The following is a 22,568-nucleotide window of genomic DNA, read 5'->3' on the forward strand; positions in this document are numbered from 1 at the left end:
GCTACACTGATGAATCTCAAAATAATTATACCGAATGAAATCTGATAAAGAAGAGTACATTTTATATGATTCAATTTACATTAAATTGTAGGAAATGCAAACTAATGTACAGTGACAGAGAGCAGATGGGTGATGCTTGCCTTGGGGAATGGGGGGTGGCATGTGGGGGCTGGGGGTGGGAGGGGGTAGCGAAGAGGCAGGAGGACACTTGGAGATGGCAGATGATGGGCAGGCAGGGCATTCTGACGGCAGGTTTCACTTGGTTTACGCACCAGTCAACACACACCACGCTGTACACTTTAGACAGATGCAGTTTATTGTATATCTAACATATCTCCATAAAGCTATTAAAAATATTAATGGGCTTTACATTCTAGAGATTCTGGCAGAAATACTATTTTCACTTTCAAATATTAATTACACTTGAATAAAAAAAAACTTTAGAACTTTATTTTTAAAGGTGCAACAAGAAAACCAACAGTTATCAAAATTATACATGACAACCAATGCTGTATCCACTAAGGAAAAGTACAAGTGAAAAGGAAGAATTCTGACCCAGTAAACAAAACCAAATCTGTCCTAACTTCGAACAACGGATGAGACCACTCAGAGTCAATCCTCTGGCGTCTGCCGGCAGTCTCTCCCCCACACACCACCCTGCTTTCCAGCAGCGGAGCCCTCGGGCTCGGAAACGTGGACTGTCGTCTCCAGTTGCTCTCCGAGCTCCTGGATCAGAGGCCCAGATGCTCCAGGAGCCTGGGAAGGGGCAAGCGGCTTCTCCTGGCCAACATCAGAGCTCGGGAGGGCCGAGGCTGTACCCCCAACACCGGCATCCCAGAGCAGGGCAGCACCGCTCTTCTCAGCAAAGAGACCGAGCAAGGCATTTCCTGCCTCGGGTTCACTGCCTCTGGGCTCCTCCTGCTCAGAGTCTGAGTCTTCAGTCTCAGATGATGCGGTGCTGTCTGATTCCTCTGAATCGCTGGTCTCAGAACTGGAGGCCGGTGTCTGCTGCCCGGAAACGGAATGGGCCGCTGCTTTTGATGCAGTTTCTTCCTCCTGGACCAGAAGTGCTGCTGCTTCCAGTTCCTCCAGCTCTAATCCCAGCTGGGCCTTGGTCAGGGATGCTTCCTTTAGGGCTTCTGCAAGAGCTGCCAACTTTTTGGACCTTGAAAACCATTTCAAGAAGAAATGTCAGGACCATTTTAATTGGCCTGAGGCAACAGGGTACAAAGTTTAAAGAAATAACCAAATAAAGCTGGATCCACACCTCACATGGTACACCAGGATAAATCCCCAAACAGACCAAGGACATAAATGTCAAAAATGAACCAAGTATTACAGGGAGACGCAGGAGATTTCCTTTATGACCCTAGAATAAGGAAGGCCTTCCTGACTATGGCTCAAAATCCAGAAACCACAAAGGAAAGGCAAAGATTGATAAATTTGCCTAATAAAAAGCAACAATTCTGTAGGGAAAAAGAAACACATAAGAAAAGTCAAAAGGTAATGCAAAATTGAAAAAAAAATATTTGCAATTCATATCACAAAGCAAGGCCTGATTCTCCTAAGAGAGTTGTTAAAAATGGAGATAACAATCCATCGGAAAAATGCGCAGAAGACACAGGCAGCCAATTCTCACAAAAAGAAATACAAATAACTCTTAAATATGTCAAGAGATGTTAAACAAAATAAGAGAAACACAAATTAAAGTCATCCCGAGATCTATTTCTCATTTATCAGATTGGCAAAAATCCAAACATTTGGTAACCCTGCTAGCAAGGCTGTGGAGGAAAGGCGCTTTCATACACTGCTGGTGAGAGTAAACAAGCCCGATGCTGGAAAATCCAGCAATAACTTTCAAAACCGAAAACGTCCACACCCTTGACCCAGCAACACCACATCTGGAAATTAAACACATAGGCTGCATGACACAGGTTCCAGATTATTTGCTGTGCCGTTGTTTTTAATACTCCAAAGTAAGAAACAACCAAATGACCATCACCATGGTACTGGTTAGGCTGGTGGTGTCCACATGAAGAAAAAGTCGACAGCGATGTAGCCGACGGAGCTCTCCACGGGCGCACCCAGATAGACAGCAACAACAAAAGGCCTGCCAGGTGTACATGCTGCATTCTATGTTAAACAAACAAAAGAGTGAAGAAATAAAAGCACGTTTGTATTTGCTTGGACACTTACCCGTGAACTCTGGAGAGCTACAGAAAACACTCACATTTATGTGGCAAGAGCACAACAGGAACTGGAAAGGTGGAGGATGGTGGTGAGAGGGAGACTTTTCACTGCATATTGTTTAAGAAAGAAGAGCAACGTTTGGGAGCAGCATGGAGTGCTTTTTATTTTGGGCAGAAAACCACCTCATGCTACTTGAGAGGATATTTGTCCCTGAATTTGTAACATGACATTATACTGAATAAACTTTTTCATTAACTTGGATGTATTTTCGTTTGGTTTTTGAAGCAACATAAAGCTTACGGCAGTTCTCCAAAAACGCTGTCTTTGCTGTTCTATAGAGGAAGATCTGGTGCGACAACTGGAAAAAAGCGGCAGAGTGAGAATGGCACACGTGTTGACATGGCTTCTGTGTTTCCCTAACTCCAAAAATAAATGAGTGGCTTGAGACAAACTAGATAAGCCGAGTTCACAGGATAAATTCATCCATCAAAGCATAATCCATCCCATAATATTGGGGAAGTGAGGCTTCATTTCAACAGAGCTGAAGTGTTGGATGGTGATTTTCATCTAAGTGCCTGGATAAACCTGAGACCCTTCTGTCTCAAAATGTTTAGCGTAATAGTGACTTTGTACAGGGATGCTTCCCCCACCCCCACCCCACCCCACCCCTAGGTCTCTCCACAAGTGTAATCAGGCCCCAGAAGCCCCAGTGCAGTCAGTGTCCAAGGGTGGGTTGGACAAGAACAATGGCCATCATGGATGGGCAACTTTCTCTTAAGCAGGGAAAGCCCTATGTTTCAGTGCCGGAACTGCCAGAGCTTAGAAAAGGAAAGATGGTCCAGAGTAAAGAGGAAAACTCAGGTGAGATCTGCTGGAGTTGGTTAATGATTCACCAAAGGGCTGTTAACTCTGGGTGAACTCTGGTCAGTTTAAGACATCTTTAAGAGCACAGTTCTTAAGACGGCTGCAATATAACCTGCATCCATGTCCAAAACAGCTATAGATGATGCCACCATATATTCTGAAGCTGTGGCTACCAGCGGTCAAGGATCTGGTCAGAGCTCGTGGACCAATTTAAAACCTCTCTGCCCCAAGGTCCTGCCAGCATCTAAGAACTAGTTCACTGCCGTCTTTTTCAATGAAAAAGGTCCTCCTCTCTGGGTGACACATAGCTTTAAGAGATAAAGAGCAAGGAACTTGGGAGAGAAGACAATGCCTCTTATTAAATTATAATGTGAAAATAATATTTCAAAATAAAAGCTTTGACACTTCAGTGACACATATCTTACATTTTTTAACCGCCACAATAAATACTTTCAACAATTTGCGAAGGATGACACTCCACAAACATCACTGCACTGGCTCCTGCAGACAACCCCATGAATCAGCTTCATTTTCATCCCCACGTGACAGATGACGAGAAAGAAGCTTGGAGAGGTTAGGAGACCTGCTGAACTTCAAGTTCACCCAGTGCATGGGGCAGTCAGGACAGAAAGCCCACACCTCTGAGCGCCAGGGCTCTGTATCTACTGCCACAGGGCCCCCCAGGAATACTCAGGCTCTGAAAAGGTTTCCTTCTTAAGACCACATTCTTGACTCCTTCCCAATTTGAACTTCACTCAACACCTTCCGAAGGAGCAAGTTCAAACCTGCACAAGGCCCAGAATTCTCCAAAGAAACTGTGACTGGTCTCCTTAGCTCAGCGATCTTAAATGAAGTATACGTCTAAGCTTTAACTACAATCGTAGAATCGGAGGGAAAAACTGAATTATTTTTGTGCATGTTAATGAATACAGGAGATATATGTACTCAAGTTAAAATTATTTGGATCTTTGTTATTGCCTAAAAGTATCCCATTTAACCGCCAATTATAATAGTGTTAAGTTTGAAATTTCAAAGCCCCTCATCTGAAACCTTGGCTCTTTTCAGAAAACATACCTCACATAGGCTGGGACTAAAGAAAAGTGTCAACTCTAACAGGCAGGAAAGGGGTGAGGATGAGCCACGTGACCCAAAGAGAAATTCCTGCCTGTTACCAGCTGAGGTGAATTTTTACCCTTCAGGGAAAAGGTTTTTTTTTCCCCTCACTTTTGGCACATGTTTAAAGTGACCCATTTATATAATGTTTAAAAAGTGGATTATATGTTGATTTTTTCCCCCTTACACCCCAATTCATCCTTATTTCTTATTATCCCACTTTTACCACCTCAAATTGGCTAGTTTCCTAAACTGATATTCAAGTTCTGACAGAAACTTTACAGAAGCAGCATTCTGAACTCTCAAAGAATGCTAGGATAAAAAGGGATTACATTTTTCAAAAAGTCATTAATGTAGAAGAGGACCCAAGAGTCTGAGGAATGGACACTGCATTTGTTTTTATTCAATTATTTTACACAGATAACTTAGCAATCACTGCTCGCAGAAAAGGAAATTATTCCTTTGGAGAAAAAAATGAAGCCGGGAAAGAGTAGCCTTTTTGTTCTTTCTAACACTGGCACAATTAGAGTTGGTTCTAAGTCTGCCACTCCTTGTAAATTCTAGAATCTAACTCTGTAATGGCCTTTCCATTTCAGAAAGCACCTCGTTTAACGCAGTTAGTGGTTTTTCACTGTCACACTCAAAACAGACCAGGCTAGTTCATGTCAAAGAGCCTTGTCAAATGACATTATTAGTTAAGCAGAACGCTTACAAAAACCAGGGACATGTGGATATACTCAAAGGACACATAGCCCGAGTTACTAGTTGCACCTGTGGTATGTATTTCGTATCTAAGTGAAGAGCTCCTACCTGCTAAGATGTGTTTATTACCAAGCGAAGAGATTCAGCATTTAAAAGACACATGATAGATCATACTAACGTCATATTTCAATAAAATTATATTCAACGTAGATTTTTCCTAGAAAATTTTTGGAAATGTAATTCTGCCATGTAACTTAAAAAAAAATCCATTCTGCTTATATATGTGAAATAATATTCTTTTGGAGGATTTTTTTTAATGTAAAGACTGTTTTTTGACAAGTTACAGTAGATCCAGTTCCCATGGAAGAGTAATAGTTAACAGCCGAGTGTGTATAACTTTACTATAGCTAAGCTGATATAAAATTTCCTCAGTTATTTTATATTTGGTGACTGAGTTTAGGAAAAAAAAAAAAAAGGGAACGACAGCCTTATGAAACAGCCAAAACAAAGTGCAAAAGGAGTCCTGAAATGTAGGAAAAAGAAAACTGGGTATAAATAGAAAGCATACATCCTGTTTCTTGCTGTAGAGTTTTGTCTCAAACTATCAATCAACTTTTCACCACTTCCTGCAATAGCAGGTCTACTATAAATCTTGTAGTAACTGACTAGGTTTCATTTCCTCTGCCAAAACCTGCTAACCTGCCAGGCGTGACATTCTGACACTGGAGCCAGCAACTGATCATGCAGGACAAGACTCCAGTGAGGCCACTCCTGACACACTTCATACTGGATAATGGAACACAATGACTTGGCCTTTCAATTTCAAAGGACACATACACACACAGAATCTCAGGTTCTTTGGGGGAGCAAACAATTTGCTCTTTAGAGGGCACTGACGATAATGACATATAATCATAATTCCTCTCTTTTGAAAAGAACCAGTTCCAAACATCAAACTCTCCTGCCCCAAACACATTTATGCAGCCTGATCTACAAGGTACTGCATTAACTTTAGATAGGACTTGCTAGTCAAACTCTTCTCTGAAAAATGCCACAGAGGACAAATACCAACTGACGTACAAATGAACACAGAATTGTCAGCCCCTATTCTCTACCAGTGAAAAACATTCCCGGTTCAGTCATTATTAGCAGAAACAACTGATCTCTTTGAACAAGAAACTACTCATTTAATAGACAATACTGTAAGATAAAAGTTATTTAGGCTATACTGAGTTTGGGCCAATGAAATAATTTTTTTGTCCTGTTTTCAGCTTGACTTAATACCATTCTTTGGGCCTAGGTTTTGAAAAATAACACCTAGTCCATGGATCAGTAGAATAATTTTCCGAAAACTCCCTGTATTAGCTTCCCGTGGCCACCATAACAAACTACCACCTACCGGGTGGCTTAAAACAACAGAGATTTATCCTCTCCCAGTTCTAGAGGCTAGAAGTCCAAAATCAAGGTGTTGACAGAGGTTGTTCCTTCTGGGGCCTCTGGGGGGGACAATCTGTTTCATGCCTTCTCTTAGCTCCTGGTGTTACTGGCAATCCTTGGCGCTCCTTGAAGGCCTGTAGACGCATCACTCTGAGCTCTGCTTCTGTCACCACATGGCCTTCTCTCTGTATGTCTGCTTCCTCATGTGGTTGTCTTCGCCTGGTCTCTTCCCTCCTTATAAGGATACCAGTCATGCTGGATTATAGGGCCATCCTACTCCAGCCTGACCTCATCTTAACAATCAATTGCACCCGCAGCAACCCTATTTCCAAATAAGGTCACATTCTAAGGTTTTGGGAAGGACATGAATTTCAAAAGGATGCTCTCCAAGATAGTCTGCCTCCTATAGCTGTGACAGATAGTGGCGATGCTCATTAACGGAGGATAACCGAGACCAAAAAAGATCACTTAAAGTAGATAAACATAAAACGGAAGCCAAAATTTAATAGTAAACAGTGATTTAGAAAAGGTTAAGATTTCACTTTGAGACAAAATTACAAAATACACAAGTACGTTTAGAAAATATTTAAATGTTAATATGTAGGTCATAACAGCAACTGTGCACTCAAAAGAAACAAAGAATGAACCAAACATTAATTGTGTTTCTAACTGTTCTAACAAAATTATGTTACAGTGCTATACGACAGTCCTCACTTCAGAGTGGTCTTTTAGAGCAGAATCATAAAGTAATTTTTACAAATCATCATCAAGGCATCATCAGCTAATGGGCCCCTCAATCATGTGATACTCAAATCAATGCTTTCTTTGATAGTCAAAATAAAGACTTTCCACTCCTGTCACTTTGATTGTAGAGTCTTCTTCTTCGACTGTTAGTAATCCCGCAGCTCCAAGCCTCGCTGTCAGCGGCTCTGTGTGTGGTTCAAGCACAGTGCCTCTATTACTTCCACTGCCTTTGTGAAATCCTTGACCTTTTGCTCAGCCTGCAATTTATCTGCACTGCACAATATCAACCATCATCAAGAGGTCAAAGAACAGGAATATCAGCAGGGTGCGTGGGGAAGATGCTAGGAAGGAAGACGATATGCTAGGATGCGGACCAAAGTCATGAATTTGATCATTAGTAAGTATTTTTGTGTTCTGACTATCATCAATTCTCTCTGTAACTTTCTAAGTGCAGAAACTCCAATTATGAATGTTCAGAAATAAGGACTCCCCCTGCATGACACATACGTGGCTAAACTACACACACACACTTTTAGAGCAAAGTAAGAGTTTATATAAAAAAAAAACTGCTATGGCAATTCTACATACTGAAGATTATGCCCCAAGTCAGTGAATAAAGGTTTATCCAAACCAGAGACACTATCATTGGCTTCACCACTGGCCTCCATCTAAGAGGTGGAAGGGAAAGGGTGAGAAACGGATTAAGAAGGGCACCATACTCATAAAGAATTGTTTGACAGAAATGCACTTCATCCTGTCCTTGAACTTGTTTTGCATTTATGTCAGACCAGATCATATGAGCAGAGATGGAAATCTGAGTCTCAGAAATTTGCCACACTTCCCTTGAAGCCCCACCTCCCCGCCCCCAGCAGAACTGCTTTTGCTGGAATATGCTCCACTGTAATCCCCAAAGCTAGTGTTCGAAGCCAATTTCAAAATTGGCCCCATGAAACTCCCGGAACTGTGTGACTCAAAAAGTCTCCCTTCCCACCCTGGCAGTTATGAGAGTCCCATCTGTGACCCACCTGTAGCTCCTTCTCACCTCCCTTTTCATTTTGTTGCTACCTTTTTTCCCTTTCACCCCCACCTTTAACTCTGTCATCTTGTTTTATATACATAGAGAGATGCTTTAAAATTTTTCTGGTACAAGGCAGGAAATAAATACATACTTTATGAGTGAAATCAAATCACTGGTTAACCAAAACACACAACAACGACAACAACAGAAGAAAAGGGGTAGAAAAGGGTGTGAGAAAATGTGGACTACAGGTCCAAGGCTGAGACAAACAGATCTCTTCAATCCATGTGGTTCTCTAAAATTATTCAATGAAGGCACGACATTTGAGATATGTTGGATTTGAACAATTCTGACAATATTTCTACTTTCATCTATGTGAAAAGGGCAGACCATGCTGTTTAACAATAGAGGGAAGGTATTTTGACCTATCAGCTGCTCAGATGAAATGGCTGTTTGGATTCCATTAAACTACGTAGAGGTCAGTCAACACAATGGAGAAGGCATTGCTATAAAGGCGACAGCAGAAGGAAGGTGTTACAGGTTGAAATGGGTTCCCCACAAAGACATGTTCAAGTCCTAACCCCCAAAACCTGTCAGTATGACCTCAGCTGGGGAAATGGGGTCTTGACTGGTGTGATCAAGTCAAGATGAGATCATACTGGGTTAGGGTGGGCCCTAAATCCAAAGACTTAAGGGAGACTGGTCTCCCTACAAGACCATCAAGTGAAGACACAAGGACACAGAGAAGACCAGGTGATACTGGTGGCAGGGACTGCAGTGCTATGTCAACAAGCCAAGGGTTGCCGGCAACCACCAGAAGCTAGGGGGAGAGGCATGGGACAGATTCTCCCTCAAGCCTCCAGAAAGAACTAACCCGCTGACACCTTGATTCTGGGCTCCTGGCCTCCAAAACTGGGAGAGAAGAAACTTCTGTTGTTTTAAGGCATCTAGTTTGTGCTCATTAGTTAGTACAGCCCTCGGAAGCTAATAAGGAGGCATAGACAGAGATCAAGATCTTTAGGGCCAAAAAGCAATTAGAAGCCATTTCATACAAGTTCCTCATTTTACAGTAAAAAAAAAAAAAATGACACCACCAAAAATATCAACAGCAGCAAGGCACAGAAAAGCTTCACACAATACAATGCAGAGAGCGGACCAGTCTGTCTCTAGTTTCTCTCTCAGTCCAAAACACTGTGCTTTCACACTTCTACATCATGATCATGATGTTCCTCTGTTTAAAACCTGCAGTGGCTCCATGGTACCCTCAGAGTAGAATCCAAGCATCCCTGATGAGGACGAGGCCCCCCAAGACCTGGCCCCGGGGCCCATCGGCCTCTCACCGGGGCCACCCGCCATCTGTGGCCAGGTCACTGTGCTCTGGCTCCACTCACCACACTCTCTCCACCCCGAGGACACAATGATGCATTCTTGCCTCAAGGCCTTTGCACGTGCCCCCTCTTTCTGGAACAGTCTTCCCAGTGGATCCTACTCATTCGGTACTCGGCTGAGATGCCATCCTCACAGTCTTCCAAGAACTGTCTAAAGCAATGCTTTCCAAGCTGTTTCATGCCCTGGGACACACAGAAAACGGGCTTCACCCGGCACGGCACAAAAGTCACCTGTCAGGGCTGGCCGCATCCCACCTGCCATCCTGAAGGCTGATGGGCCATTACCTCCATCCCCCTGAAACCCACCAGTGGTGCCACGGACGCTCTGCCCCTTGTTCTCCACCTTCTTACACCAAGACTCACTACTATGAACCTGGCATTCTAGGATAGTTCTGAGTTCTGAGGTCTATACAGGTGGAAGTTATGGCTAAATTTTCAAACATGTCCTTTTTGTCTCCACTTTCCCATCTTGAAAGCAGCATGAAAATGACTGCTTCCGAACTTCCTGGCACACTCTGAGGAAGAAAGACTGGGGCAAGTGATTTAATGTGTTTACTTCTTTGTAAGCTTGCTCTAAATGCTAAAAATTTCCCTGGTTACAAAATATGAAGTTTGTGCGCTGCGTTGTTTTCACAATACTGAGACAGGAAAACGCTCGAGCGCGGGAATGTTCACCACATGCAGCCTGCGCCGCTCCAGATTATGATGGAAGTCGGGAACTGTGAAAATTCAGTATATTTACCCACTTGCTGGCATGATGCACGATGAAATGTCTTCTCCAATGCGTACTGCAATGGCATGAATCAGTTAAAACAGAACCATTCTGTGGTTTCTTAATGACAATCTTGTTCTACAGAACAGATGACAGCCATGTACTGCCTGCTCCCTGGTGTGGGTTTTCTGGAATTATTAAATGTCTGACATATCACAAAAGCTCTGCTTCTCCCCAGTCACTTTGAACCATCATTAATACGCTCTCTCAAGAAAGCTAGGAACCTCTGCTTCCCTAGGGATAAGACAGGGACAACATGATCGGACAGACGCATGGAACAGACAGCTCCTCACAGAGGCCGGTCACAATGCTAAGTGTCCACCTCCAGGGACAGGCCTGCAGGACCTTCCTATTTTCATTCTCATGCAGAATGACTCCACGTTACGCCAATCGGTACAGCTCACTGACATTAGCAGGGCAGCTACTCAACTCATCTCCTTCTGTGGGGAAGACAGACCCAGGAGCAGCATTCAGCACTGAGATGCTCCCTAGATGTAAGTCACTGGGTTTGTTCCTTGTCGGACCAGGGAGGGCTATGTCCCAGCAGGGAGTCTGGCTGGCAGCCGTGCAGCAGGACTAGTCAGCAAAGGCAGAGAGGCAAGTGCTCTGAAAATATGCCTGCCTGTGATGACTCAACATCCAGCCTCCGCACTTTCCAGCCTTGTACTCCTTACAGAGCTATAATTACTAGCTGGGGTCCTTTTTCAGATTTAATGCCCTCAGACCAATCTGCCAGGAGATCTTGTTAAAGGTGCCCAAAAGAGACCTTTAAAAATTGATGCTGACTTGGACTCATCACCAAAATCACATGGAATAAATGATGCCACATGCAGAAGAGTAAGCACCGCATTATTTCAGTTATACAAAGTTCTAAAGCAGGCAAAGCCAGCGATGCTGGCAGACGTGAGGGTGCGAGGGGCTTCTGGGGGCCTCTATGGCCCAGTTCTTGATTTGGGTGATAGTTACACAGGTGTTTCGCTTTATCAAAATTCACTATTTGTATACTTGTCATCTGTGTGTACTTCAACAACGATTAGCTTAAATAAACAAGCAAGCAAACAAACACGAGTTCTGGAAAAGAAGTCTTGGCTCCTGATTATTAGCTCAGCAAAGGGGATGGAGCCAGAGGGCAGAGGAGCGCATCCTAAGGCTGCCCAGGATCTCAAGGATGGCTCTGGTTTCCGCTGGGCAAGCGTCAGGACTGCCAGCACAACACTCCTCATCACAAACTGCTTTTAAAACGCGTGGCACGTTCTACCAACCACAAAGAGAATCTCAAATAGGCCCAGAGAGAGATCCATTAGTCATGTGTTCAACGTGCACACTCTACACAGAAAGTTGTTCTTTTCAGAAGTGCATAGTTCACTGCTATGGAGGGGATTCCAGTTGTTGGTTTGGTTAAAACACCGTGAGTCATTTCAGATTTCATTTTTAAAGGTATTTCTGCCCTCCCACCGCCCCAGGACATTTTATCTACAGACCAACCTTAGTGTTTTCTGAAGTAAGAATAAAATAAGAACTTCTATTACTTTTCCTTTTAGTCCTATTTCCAAGCCTCCAATACGTTTTCTTCTCCATCAAAACCCTGAAAACTAGCCACCAGGAATCTTTATATCGCTTGCGTGAATCTTTTCCTCAAAGTGAGTAATTTTATCTAATTTGTGTACCACAGAATGAAGCTTACTTTCTCAAAACAGATAGGTTTTTAAAAAATGAGCATAAAAGGTTTATAAGATCCCAGGCTAGATTTGCAATTCCAATTAAAATTTATACAGTGACCAAAAAAAAATCCTTCCCTCAACAGGCAGAAACAAGACAACCAGATTAAGTTCTCAGGTGCTTCATTCTGCTTCTCATCTTTTATTATTATTATTATTATTATTATTATTATTATTATTATTATTATTATTATTACTACTACTACTACTACTACTACTACTACTACTACTACTACTACTACTACTACTACTACTACTATTAGTGAAAGAGAACTCGATGGGAAATTTCTTTTTGGCGGACTTCAGTCACTTGAGGTTCTTTTCCTTTGATCTTGACACTTTTTTTCTTTTTAACACGAGAGTATGTTTTACCAACACATTTCTCTGGGAAATGAGAGTTGATTTGGACATTATGATCAGCCTTTTCAAATAAGTTCTGAAATTCAAGGGATCTCGTTCTCTAATAAACTCCACTCAGCTGATATATGCACATATATGTAATACTCACTTTTAAAAATATTTATGATAAAGTCTTAAGATTAATCAACTCCTTTGCTTTTAGGATTTAAACTTCCTATTCACAAAAAGAACTATTCTCACCACTCTTCAAACCTACCCTGGGGCTTTACACACTGTTCCCTCAGGAGTTATACCATCAGATTATACCACTTAACTTGCCTCCCATCAGCCAGAGACCATAATCATTTATGCCTCTGGCTAATTTGCTTCTAAACAGTCAGTTTCTTCAAATAAAATTTGGTCAGAAAATTCCTAAATCTACTACAGGGGAACAATGCCTCATCTGAAACTCTTGGACCTAGATGAGTTTCCAAATTCCAATTTGTTTGTTTGTCTTGCAGCCCCAGCAGCAACCTGTAATCAAATACATTAATATTTCTACAGCAAAATGTACGGTTAGTCACTTCAAGTGGGATAAATACAGAATGCAAATGGCCTCATGTCACCAGATGAATTTAGGTCAGTCAGGCTTTGCTCTCAACGGCCCTGAAAGTACTTTTGCTTTCAGAACTTTCTGAGTTTTGGAATTGTGGTCAAACGGTGGGGGACGAGGACCAGAGGCCAGCAGACTGGTCTGCAGCTTTTCAGCTCAAGCATCCAAGCCCACAGTCAGTCTTTTGACAAATACTTATTGACCACCTACTATGTGCCAGGTTTCATAGCCGTAAGGATGAATACAAAACTCAGTCTTTGCTCTGAAGATCAGACCATCTTAATCTGTGGTCAGCAAGGAACAGTCATCCTACCAGGTGAAGGGGAAGCATCAGCCTCTGGGGCCCTGGGCACGTCTGGCTTCACGCTGGGACCCCGGGCATGGAGGAGACAGTCTCCTCCCACATATGATTCTATCTGAAAACCATTCTGTACCTTAAGATGAGGGCAAGAAGTCCACCAAAGTCCCAATTCTGCGCACGTTGACTACCTCAGTGCTCTTCTTAAAATGTCAAATATCAAAATCTTTGAGGGAAGAAACACATTTTTTCTTCTCTGCTGGTCCACACATGAGTGTTTAGTCTATCTATAAGGTACAGACAAGCCTTATTATTCATAAATTCCATACTGGTAAATCTGCCTACTCATGAAAAAATTTTTTTTCCATCTGTTTTTGGATTTGGGTTTTTTCCCCCCAGGAGGTTAATTCAGTTTATTTATTTAAATGGAGGTCCTGGGATTGAACCCAGGACCCTGTGCATGCTAAGCACACACTCTACCACTGAGCTATATTCTCCTGCCAAAATTCCTCTGTTACATTAAAATCAATCCTCAGTGCAATGTGGTCATTCAGGGACTCACACACAGCAGTGAAAATCTTCAGGCCCCCAACGTGCACGTTCCCCGCTGAGGTGTAACAGGACAGGCTCTGCCTTCTTGCTTCAGTTTTCATACTAAAAAAAAGCATCCTTTTTCATGGTCAGTTTAGTGCCATGTTTTATACACTCGGGGGCTTTTTGTTGATGACTTCCCTGAATAAAATGGCCTCCCAGCTTAGTGCTGAATTGCTGCCTGTTGCTCTTAAGCGCATGACGGCCAGAATATGTCTTATGGAGAAAATCCATGTGTTGGATAAGCTTTGTTGAGGCATGAGTTACTGGGCTGTTGGCCACGAGTTCACTGTTCATGAATCAACAATATATGTTAAATAAGGAGTCTTTAAACAGAAACACTAATAAAACAAGGTTATGCACTGATGTGTTGATGAAACTGTTGTGACCAGAGGCTCGTAAGAACCTAACTCTGAATTCGGATGGCTGAAAAGTCTGCTAATCTAGCGTTTGCAGCAAATTTACAGAACACCACAACGTGAATAATACTAGCCACGAGACCACAGAGGAGGGGCAAACACTTCAGGTTCAGAATGGTGAGGACAAGGGGAAGACGGCATAGAAGGCACACTATTATGAAAACAGTATCTAAACTGAAACGCTCTCGAGGACTATGAGGACGCCTCCAGGGGAGAAAAGCGGGAAGAAGGTTTCAGCAACGTGGGGATCTTCAAATCACAGTACAAGGCCAAAAGCACCATTAGGTCCAGGGCTTCATCCCCGGGCTACAGGACGGGCTGAGTACATTCCACAAGGACTAAACATTCTATCTTGGAATGCGGCAGGAAGGAGAGATGCACTAAGATCGTCTGTTTATAAGACCCTGACTCTCAGAACACAAATTCTAAAAATGTCCATGGTTTCAGACCCTCCTTTACCCCTCCATTAAGTCTTCCAGGACAGTAATGTTTGTAAAGGCCTGCAGAGCGGGCCAGGTGTGGCCAGCTTCTCCGCACAGCAAGAACAGACTTCTCCTAAGCCCGATCCAGGTGCTGTCTAGACCAGCTTGATCAGTGGCTCGGCACACACACACCCTATCGGGCACAGCCGCCTCTCGCATGTAAGGAATCGGCACAAAAGTCCGCTCAGGCTTGGCGTATTCAGTGACTGCCTTAGGAAACTTTGGATTTGAAAGCCAGACTGGACAACAGTGCTGACAAGCATTCATCTACAGAAAATTAAAACTGGAAAAGGCTGATTTTCTCATTGCTTGCTTATGTGCTCTCAAAAACTAGTTCAACTAAAGTGAAAGCACTGGTCGATCAGGACATCCTCAAGCTACAGGTCCTAGCCTATCCAAGGGGAATTTCACAACAGCTTTAATAAAGGCAATCGATATCAATGACTCATGTTTAGTTTCTCTCCTTAATAAAGCTTTGCTACTTAAAATGTAGTCCCTAGACCAGCAGCAGCAGGACCAGCCCAGAACTCGTTAGAACTGCAAAATCCCAGGCCCTACCCCAGACCCTTAACTAAAATTTGCATTGTAACAATATCCCCAGGGGATCTGTATGCACAATGAAGCCTGAGAAGCCCAGCTTCAGACAGCTCTGACTGCGCTGGAGTGATGATCAATGCCACCGTACACGTTAGGGCTCTCAACATCACTGCTCAATCTGACCAAACATGTGGGAGGGATGGGAGCAGTGTGCGGCTCTCCCCAACTCCTGGGTCAGCTCTTGAGGGCTAAGCACTTGTTATCCCTTCACACATTCTATAAAGGGCGGCCTGACTCTGCCCCAGCCCCCTCTCACCCAGAGGAACCTTCAGCCTGCATCAACTCAACTGTGGCTCCAGGTCAAAGGTACAAAGAGCCCTTCTCTAATGGTCCTTTGTCTCAGAAGTTCTCTCCTTGGCTTTTCTTCTAGGCAAGCTTGATCCTGAGGCTCATCCTCAGAAACATCGTATCTCTTAGCGCTGATTCTACAAAGCTGGGGTCAGCTGTTTTCTTGTACAAAATCTTCAACTTCTGTAGGGACCTCTTCAGAAGCCAGGTTCTGGAAGTCTGCCCTTACCTGGAGGCACACTTCATTCTCCTTTAAGGATTGAGAGCTACTCTCTTGAAGCCTATACAACCTCAGGTTGGAAAAAACCTGATACATAACTGAGCCCAGGGTTGCCCAGCAGAGCTTTACATAATGATGGGGATGCCCTGATCTGCGCTCTCCAACACGGTAGCCGCCAGCCACATGTGTAACTGAACACATGAAGTGTCGTCAGCATGACTGAGGAACCGAATCTCAAGTTTTATTTTCCTTTAATTAATTTCCATTAAAATAGCCTCACGTGGCTATGAATATAAAATCGGACCACACAGATCAAACCAAAAGTCCTAATTTTCTGTGACAAAGATGAGGCCTAGACAAAGCTAAGACCAAAGAGCGACCACAGCCTGGTGCACTGACGTTCCACACGGCCACCAGGCTGGAGGGTTCTCACACTGCTGTCATATGCACGAGTCTGAGCCTTTCCTCAGCCACACGAGCTAAGCAGGCAGATACGACTCCACACTTCGCCAGCGCTCAGAGGCCAGAGGGTCAATCTGGGGGACAGCCAGGGCTTCTAACATGCAGACCTGCTCTGTGCTGGCTCCCACAGAGGCAGTGACCTCATCTGAGTAACCAGAGAGCTTATTAACTCCTTGAAACAAGATGCTTGGAAGACTGCACTGGCCAGGGCAATCACTGAAGAGTCTTTCCAGTGTTGAGGGATCCGATCCTTGACAAACACTTACGCAGTTAAGTCTATTAGGATAGTTTTATCAGGATGGGTACAATTTATTTTCTGTTTTAAGACAGTGACCATGCCTTTCAAAAACTAGGACTCAACCTGTTTGTGGACATCTCTTTACAATCCTATGTTCACTTTATCATCAAGATAGGCCAAAACTCTGCTATAATTAGAACCGAAGAGTTGCCAGAATGTCCAATCAGACCCAAATGACCATCTAAGAAAATGACTGATTACTAAAAATAAGAATGAAAAAGTGGTTCCAATATATCATTTGACTAAATATAGAAAAACACAGTACAACCGAAACCTCCAGTTAGACAGCCGTTAGAACCAAATCTGTTGGCTGAAAGGCATTTTGAGTTCCTACAAGAACTGGACACAAAAGACTAATTACAGTTTGATTCAAACAGTGTTATCAAAACACTGCCCGTGTGAGGGGAGACATGTAAATGCCTTTCTCCTTTCATTCCTCCTCGGTCATCCAGGTGGGTTTTCTCTGGGAGTCATCTCACTCCAGAGAGACGAATCCAGCCCCACAAGGAGCACTTGACAAAAAGGCAGGGACAGCAGTGGGCGGGAGCATGGGGCTCAGCTTTGATCACAGCTGCAGCTCCTACCTGCTTCAAAAGGCAGCCGCAGCGACACAGAGCTTCAATCCCCTGCTCGAAAACACAAGAAACCGGCACAGATAAGCTGGAGGGGAAGACATTACACAAATCGCTGGCCCTGCTGCAGGCAGAGAAGAGCTGCCTCTGCTCGGCTTTGATTTTCCAGGGCCGAGCCTACGGGGAGAGGAGGTTGGACTTTCTTCTTTCTCAGGGCTCCCGGGGGCAAGGTGCATCAGACAGTCTGGGGGACGAATACCAAGTGTGGAAGAAAGGGAAGTAAAGAAATAAACAAAACAGGAACCTGGGCTAAACCATGGGGGAGAGCTGCCATCATCAGTCAGCAGAAAAGATCAAATCCTGAGTTAAAAGCAACTAGGTCTTTACAGGGTTTTGCAAAACCACGTGGACCTGGGAGCTCTGGCTGTGATCACTGTCCTGCTGTTGTCCTGCTGAGTGACGCAAATAAGTAAGTGTCCTAAGTCTTCTTTATACGTGTTCTACTCCTATTGTGTAGTGCGTGTCCAAAGGAAACAAGAGCTGACCTACCCGTCTGGGGGCGGAGCTGGAAACAGAGCAACGCACGACCAGCTGTTTTCCCCTTGACACACACAAAGACTGTTTTCTACTTCATAAGCAGTCTGTTTGCTGCCGAATGGTCATCGCCAGCTGGTCTTCTTAAAAGCCTGGTTTAAAATGAGCCGCCAGGTCAACTGGTATGTGCCTCATCTATGTTCTCCTAAGCATACTGGAGGCTGCCTGTAGCTTCCGAAACGGAGTCTACTACAATGTGGTCACTGCTGCCATCCAGGCGCACAATGACTGAGTGCCCGAGATCGCCAGGCATTTCCTGGCCCGAGAAGCAGAGCAGTGCACAAGCACAGCGTGGCTCCTGCCCACATGGACCTCACAGTTTGGCGGGAAGAAAGGACAGGGTCCCCTGATCCAGGATCAGAGCCTCAATCCATTAGGCCAAGGTCATAAACTCTGCTTCCTGCACAAGCCATGCAGATGGAGTCAAGTGGAAGGGGTGGGGGATCTGTGACCAAAAGGAGCACACTTGCCCCACAGAATGGAGACAGCTGGCCTTAGCTCAAGCCAGTCATCACCATGTGGGCGCGTGGGCTCAGCAACAGCCAGAACTTCCGTTAGTTCAAGAGCAGCTGTAAATCCAGACTTTTACATACAATCTTCCAATTTTTCAGTGCTGACAGCCAGTTCAAAGTTTTAAAAAACTCGCTGAGAACCGAATGTGACCCAAGGGCCACCAGTTTGCAACTCTTACATTCTGCAGACTTAGCTTCATCCCCTCAGTCCTCTAACATATTCTGTATACCTCCAACACATCGGTGCAACCAGCTTATCACTGCTCTCACGGCCAGCACAACTGCTCTAACTCTGCAGGTTTGCCTCAAGTTGTGTCCCTGCCTAGTATGCCTCCCTCCTTCTCTCTGTGCCTGGTCAGACCCTACCCATCTCTAGCTCCCAGTTCAAGTCCTACTCCACTAAGCCCTGAGGACCACCCCAAGGTTCCCCTTCTCTCAATCAATATCCTTCTTATGATTGTATCACTGGCAACGAGGCGGGGATTCACTCTTCAATCTTCTAATTCAGCCATCTGCTGATCACAGGAAAAATAACTGGAGAGGGAATCAGAACAATGTTTCTAGTCTCCAACATCCACAGAGAAGAGGCAAATGTATCTTACTTAACTTTCAAAATGTGAAGGAGAGTAATGACACCATAGACAGTAAACTCAAAATGCATGTACTGTGAGCGTTAAGAGCTGAAGTGGTGATCCCCAGCAGGTGGCCTGACACCATCCTTTGAACTGGCCTGTGCCTGGGAGCCCTGTGCAAAGACTGCACTTGGGTTTTAAGAAGGCTTATGACAGTCTCCTGTGGCTTCTTTGTGGGTGAAATATAGGACACGGTGTTTATGATTATAAAGCTGAATCTTTACAAGGTGACCTGTACATTTGACCTTACAGGTAAGATCAATTTCAACCTGAATTATAACAATCGTCACTAAAACAAACGATGCCTTCGAGTCTCACAATGGAGAGGTGACTTTGTTGGGGTCACTGGAGGAAACTTCAGGCAAAACGTTACATTTCTGGTAGAGGAAATGGAATGTACAAAGGCAAGGAAGAACTGAAGCTTACGGCAAATTTAGGACATGGCGAGTGAATCTGTTTGGCAGGAGAGAGGGAAAAAGTATAAAGGATAAGCATGAGGACACAGAGGGTCCTGTAGCCAGTTCAGGTAGTTATTTAGGCTTTTATCCTTGGCGAGGGGGAAATTATGAAGAACTGCTGAGCAGGGCAGCCAAGATTAAAATGGCATTTCAGAATGATTGGACTGGTCTTGTTGTTGGAAAAAAGCAAGATGGGGAGTGACTGTGGGGGGCAAGGGAAACAGGGAGGACACTCTGGCAGGAAACGAGAAAATACACGCCTAAATTAAAGGAAAGCTAGTGAGACCAAAAAGAGGAATTTAAAGAAGTTATATAGGAAGAATTAAAAGGAACTTTTGGACTGACACAGGGTGAAGTAGGGAGTCAGAGACAGACACACTTGAACCACGGAACCCAGACACGTCAACCCACCTAAATAGCCATTAGGACTCCAAATCCCCAAACATCTGAAGTCACAACTGGCTCCCAAACTGTGGATCCATCACACCCTTAGATTGTATATTCAGTATTTTTCACATACAAAAAAAAATATAAGATTTTGTAGTTGTCTTTGAATCTGAAACCAGTCACCAAGTTTACTGAAATAAGGTTCATAATACTAACCCCTCCAAGAAAGAAAGAAAATATGCCAAATACTAACCAAAAGAAAGCTGGGATCTCCACATTAGTATCAGACCAAATAGACTATAAGGCAAAAAGCAGTATCAGTGATAAAAAAAGACCACTACATAATAAGCATTGCAATTTGCCAAGGAGAGATAACTGGGAGACATAATGTTAGTTATTATAAACTCATATTATAAACTCAAATTATAAATTAAAAATTGACTACAGGTGGACAGGAAGAAATTGACAAGATCACCAATACATATCAAGGCATAACCTTGATAACAAATGTAGAAAAAGATGGTACAAGAATGGAAAATCATAAGCCAACCTTCTTCCTTTCCCTCCTTTCTCCTTTCCCTTCTCCTTCCTCTGTCTCTCTTGGTCTCTGTTTCTCTCTCTTGCATGTACCCCCCAACACACACAAACACAGTTAGCAAAACCAAGTTCAGCATCATTATTTAAATAATACATCACAATCAAAATAGATTTATCCCAGGAATGCAAGGCCTAATTTAAGTTAAAAATTTTATAAATGACATTTGTTATATTAATAGATTAAAGGAGAAAACCCTTAAGATCATTTCAAAAGATGAGGAAAAATATGCAATAAAATTTGATGACCACATGGGATCAAAACTCTTGGCAAACTAAGAATAATGGGAACCTTTCTTAACTTGATACAGGCTATCTACAAAAGCCTGCAACAGACATATTTAATGGTGAACTGTTGAAAGCTTTTTGTAAAAAATAAAGTGCAAGATAGGGAAGTACCATATCTATTCAGCATTCTATTGGAGGGAAGAAGGAGAAGGAGAAGAAGAAACAAGAAAGAAAAGATATAAAGATTGGAAAAGAAGAGGGTCAACTAATCTTCGACAAAGGAGGCAAGAATATACAATGGAATAAAGACAGTCTCTTCAGCAAATGGTGTTGGGAAAACTGGACAGCAGCATGTAAATCAATGAAGCTAGAACACTCCCTTACACCATACACAAAAATAAACTCAAAATGGATCAAAGCCTTAAACATAAGACAAGATACAATAAACCTCCTAGAAGAAAATATAGGCAAAACATTGTCTGACATACATCTCAAAAGTGTTCCCCTAGGGAAGTCTACCCAAGCAATAGAAATAAAAACAAGAATAAACAAATGGGACCCAATTAAACTTACGAACTTCTGCACAGCAAAGGAAATCATAAGTAAAACAAAACGACAACCTACAGAATGGGAGAAAATATTTGCAAATGTTGAAACTGACAAAGGCTTGATCTCCAGAATATATAAGCAGCTCCTATGACTTAATAAGAAAAAAACAAACAACCCAATCCAAAAATGGGCAAAAGACCTAAACAAGCAATTCTCCAAAGAAGAAATACAAATGATCAATAGGCACATGAAAAAATGCTCAATATCACTAATTATCAGAGAAATGCAAATCAAGACTACAATGAGGTATCACCTCACACCAGCCAGAATGGCCATCATTCAAAAGTCCACAAATGACAAATGCTGGAGAGGCTGTGGAGAAAAGGCGACCCTCCTACACTGCTGGTAGGAATGCAGTTTGGTGCAACCACTGTGGAAAACAGTATGGAGATTCCTCAAAAGACTAGGAACAGACTTACCAGACGACCCAGTAATCCCGCTCCTGGGCATATATCCAGAAGGAACCCTACTTCAAAAAGACACCTGCACCCCAACGTTCATTGCAGCACTATTTACAATAGCCAAGACATGGAAACAGACTAAATGTCCATCAACAGATGACTGGATAAAGAAGATGTGGTATATTTATACAATGGAATACTATTCAGCCATAAAAATGACAACATAACGCCGTTTGCAGCAACATGGATGTCCCTGGAGAATGTCATGAAGTAAGCCAGAAAAAAAAGAAAAATACCATATGAGATCGCTTATATGTGGAATCTAAAAAAAAAAAAACCATAAATACAGACTCATAGACATAGAATACCAACTTGTGGTTGCCAAGGGGGAGGAGAGTGGGAAGGGATAGACTGGGAGTTCAAAATTTGTAGATACTGACAGGCATATGTAGAACAGATAAATAAGATTATACTGTATAGCACAGCGAAATATATACAAGATCTTGTGGTAGCTCACAGCAAAAAAAAAAAAACTGTGACAATGAAAATATGCATGTTCATGTATAACTGAAAAATTGTGCTCTACACTGGAATTTGACACAACATTGTAAAATGACTATAACTCAATAAAAAAATGTTAAAAAGAAAAAGATTGGAAAAAAAGAAACCAAACTGTTATTTGCATTGCCATTATTGCCTATGCAGAAGACTGGGGAGAATCTGTATGTAATAACAGAGTTTAGCAAGGTAGCTGGATACAAATATCAATATAAAAATGTGAACTACATTTCTATATACCTTAAAAAAATTTTTTTTAGAAAATACCATTTACAATAGCAACACAAAAAGAATAAAGTAAAAGATCTAGCAAAAGATGTATAGTTTTTATGGAGAACATCATACAATTTTATTAAAAGACATTAAAGAAAACTTAGAAAGTCACATCATGTTACTGGAAAGAGGCTAAATGTTTTAGTCTCCCCAAACTGATCAACAGATTCAAAGCAATTTCAATCAAACTGTTATGC

The 22,568-nt window shown here is 42.8% G+C and overlaps 1 protein-coding gene across 1 annotated transcript in view; it reads right to left on the bottom strand.

Annotated features, from left to right (window-relative positions):
• Positions 1-293: 293 nt before the first annotated feature.
• Positions 294-22,568, bottom strand: part of SHQ1 (SHQ1, H/ACA ribonucleoprotein assembly factor) — an 88,497-nt gene continuing 66,222 nt past the window's right edge. Inside the window, exon 11 of the mRNA XM_015236968.3 lies at positions 294-1,165. Coding sequence (XP_015092454.2) covers positions 613-1,165 — 553 coding nt within the window. The 3' untranslated portion in view covers positions 294-612. The remainder of the gene's footprint in view (positions 1,166-22,568) is intronic.

The sequence above is a fragment of the Vicugna pacos genome, chromosome 17, assembly GCF_048564905.1.
Source record: "Vicugna pacos chromosome 17, VicPac4, whole genome shotgun sequence".
In the NCBI taxonomy this organism is placed as follows: domain Eukaryota; kingdom Metazoa; phylum Chordata; class Mammalia; order Artiodactyla; family Camelidae; genus Vicugna; species Vicugna pacos.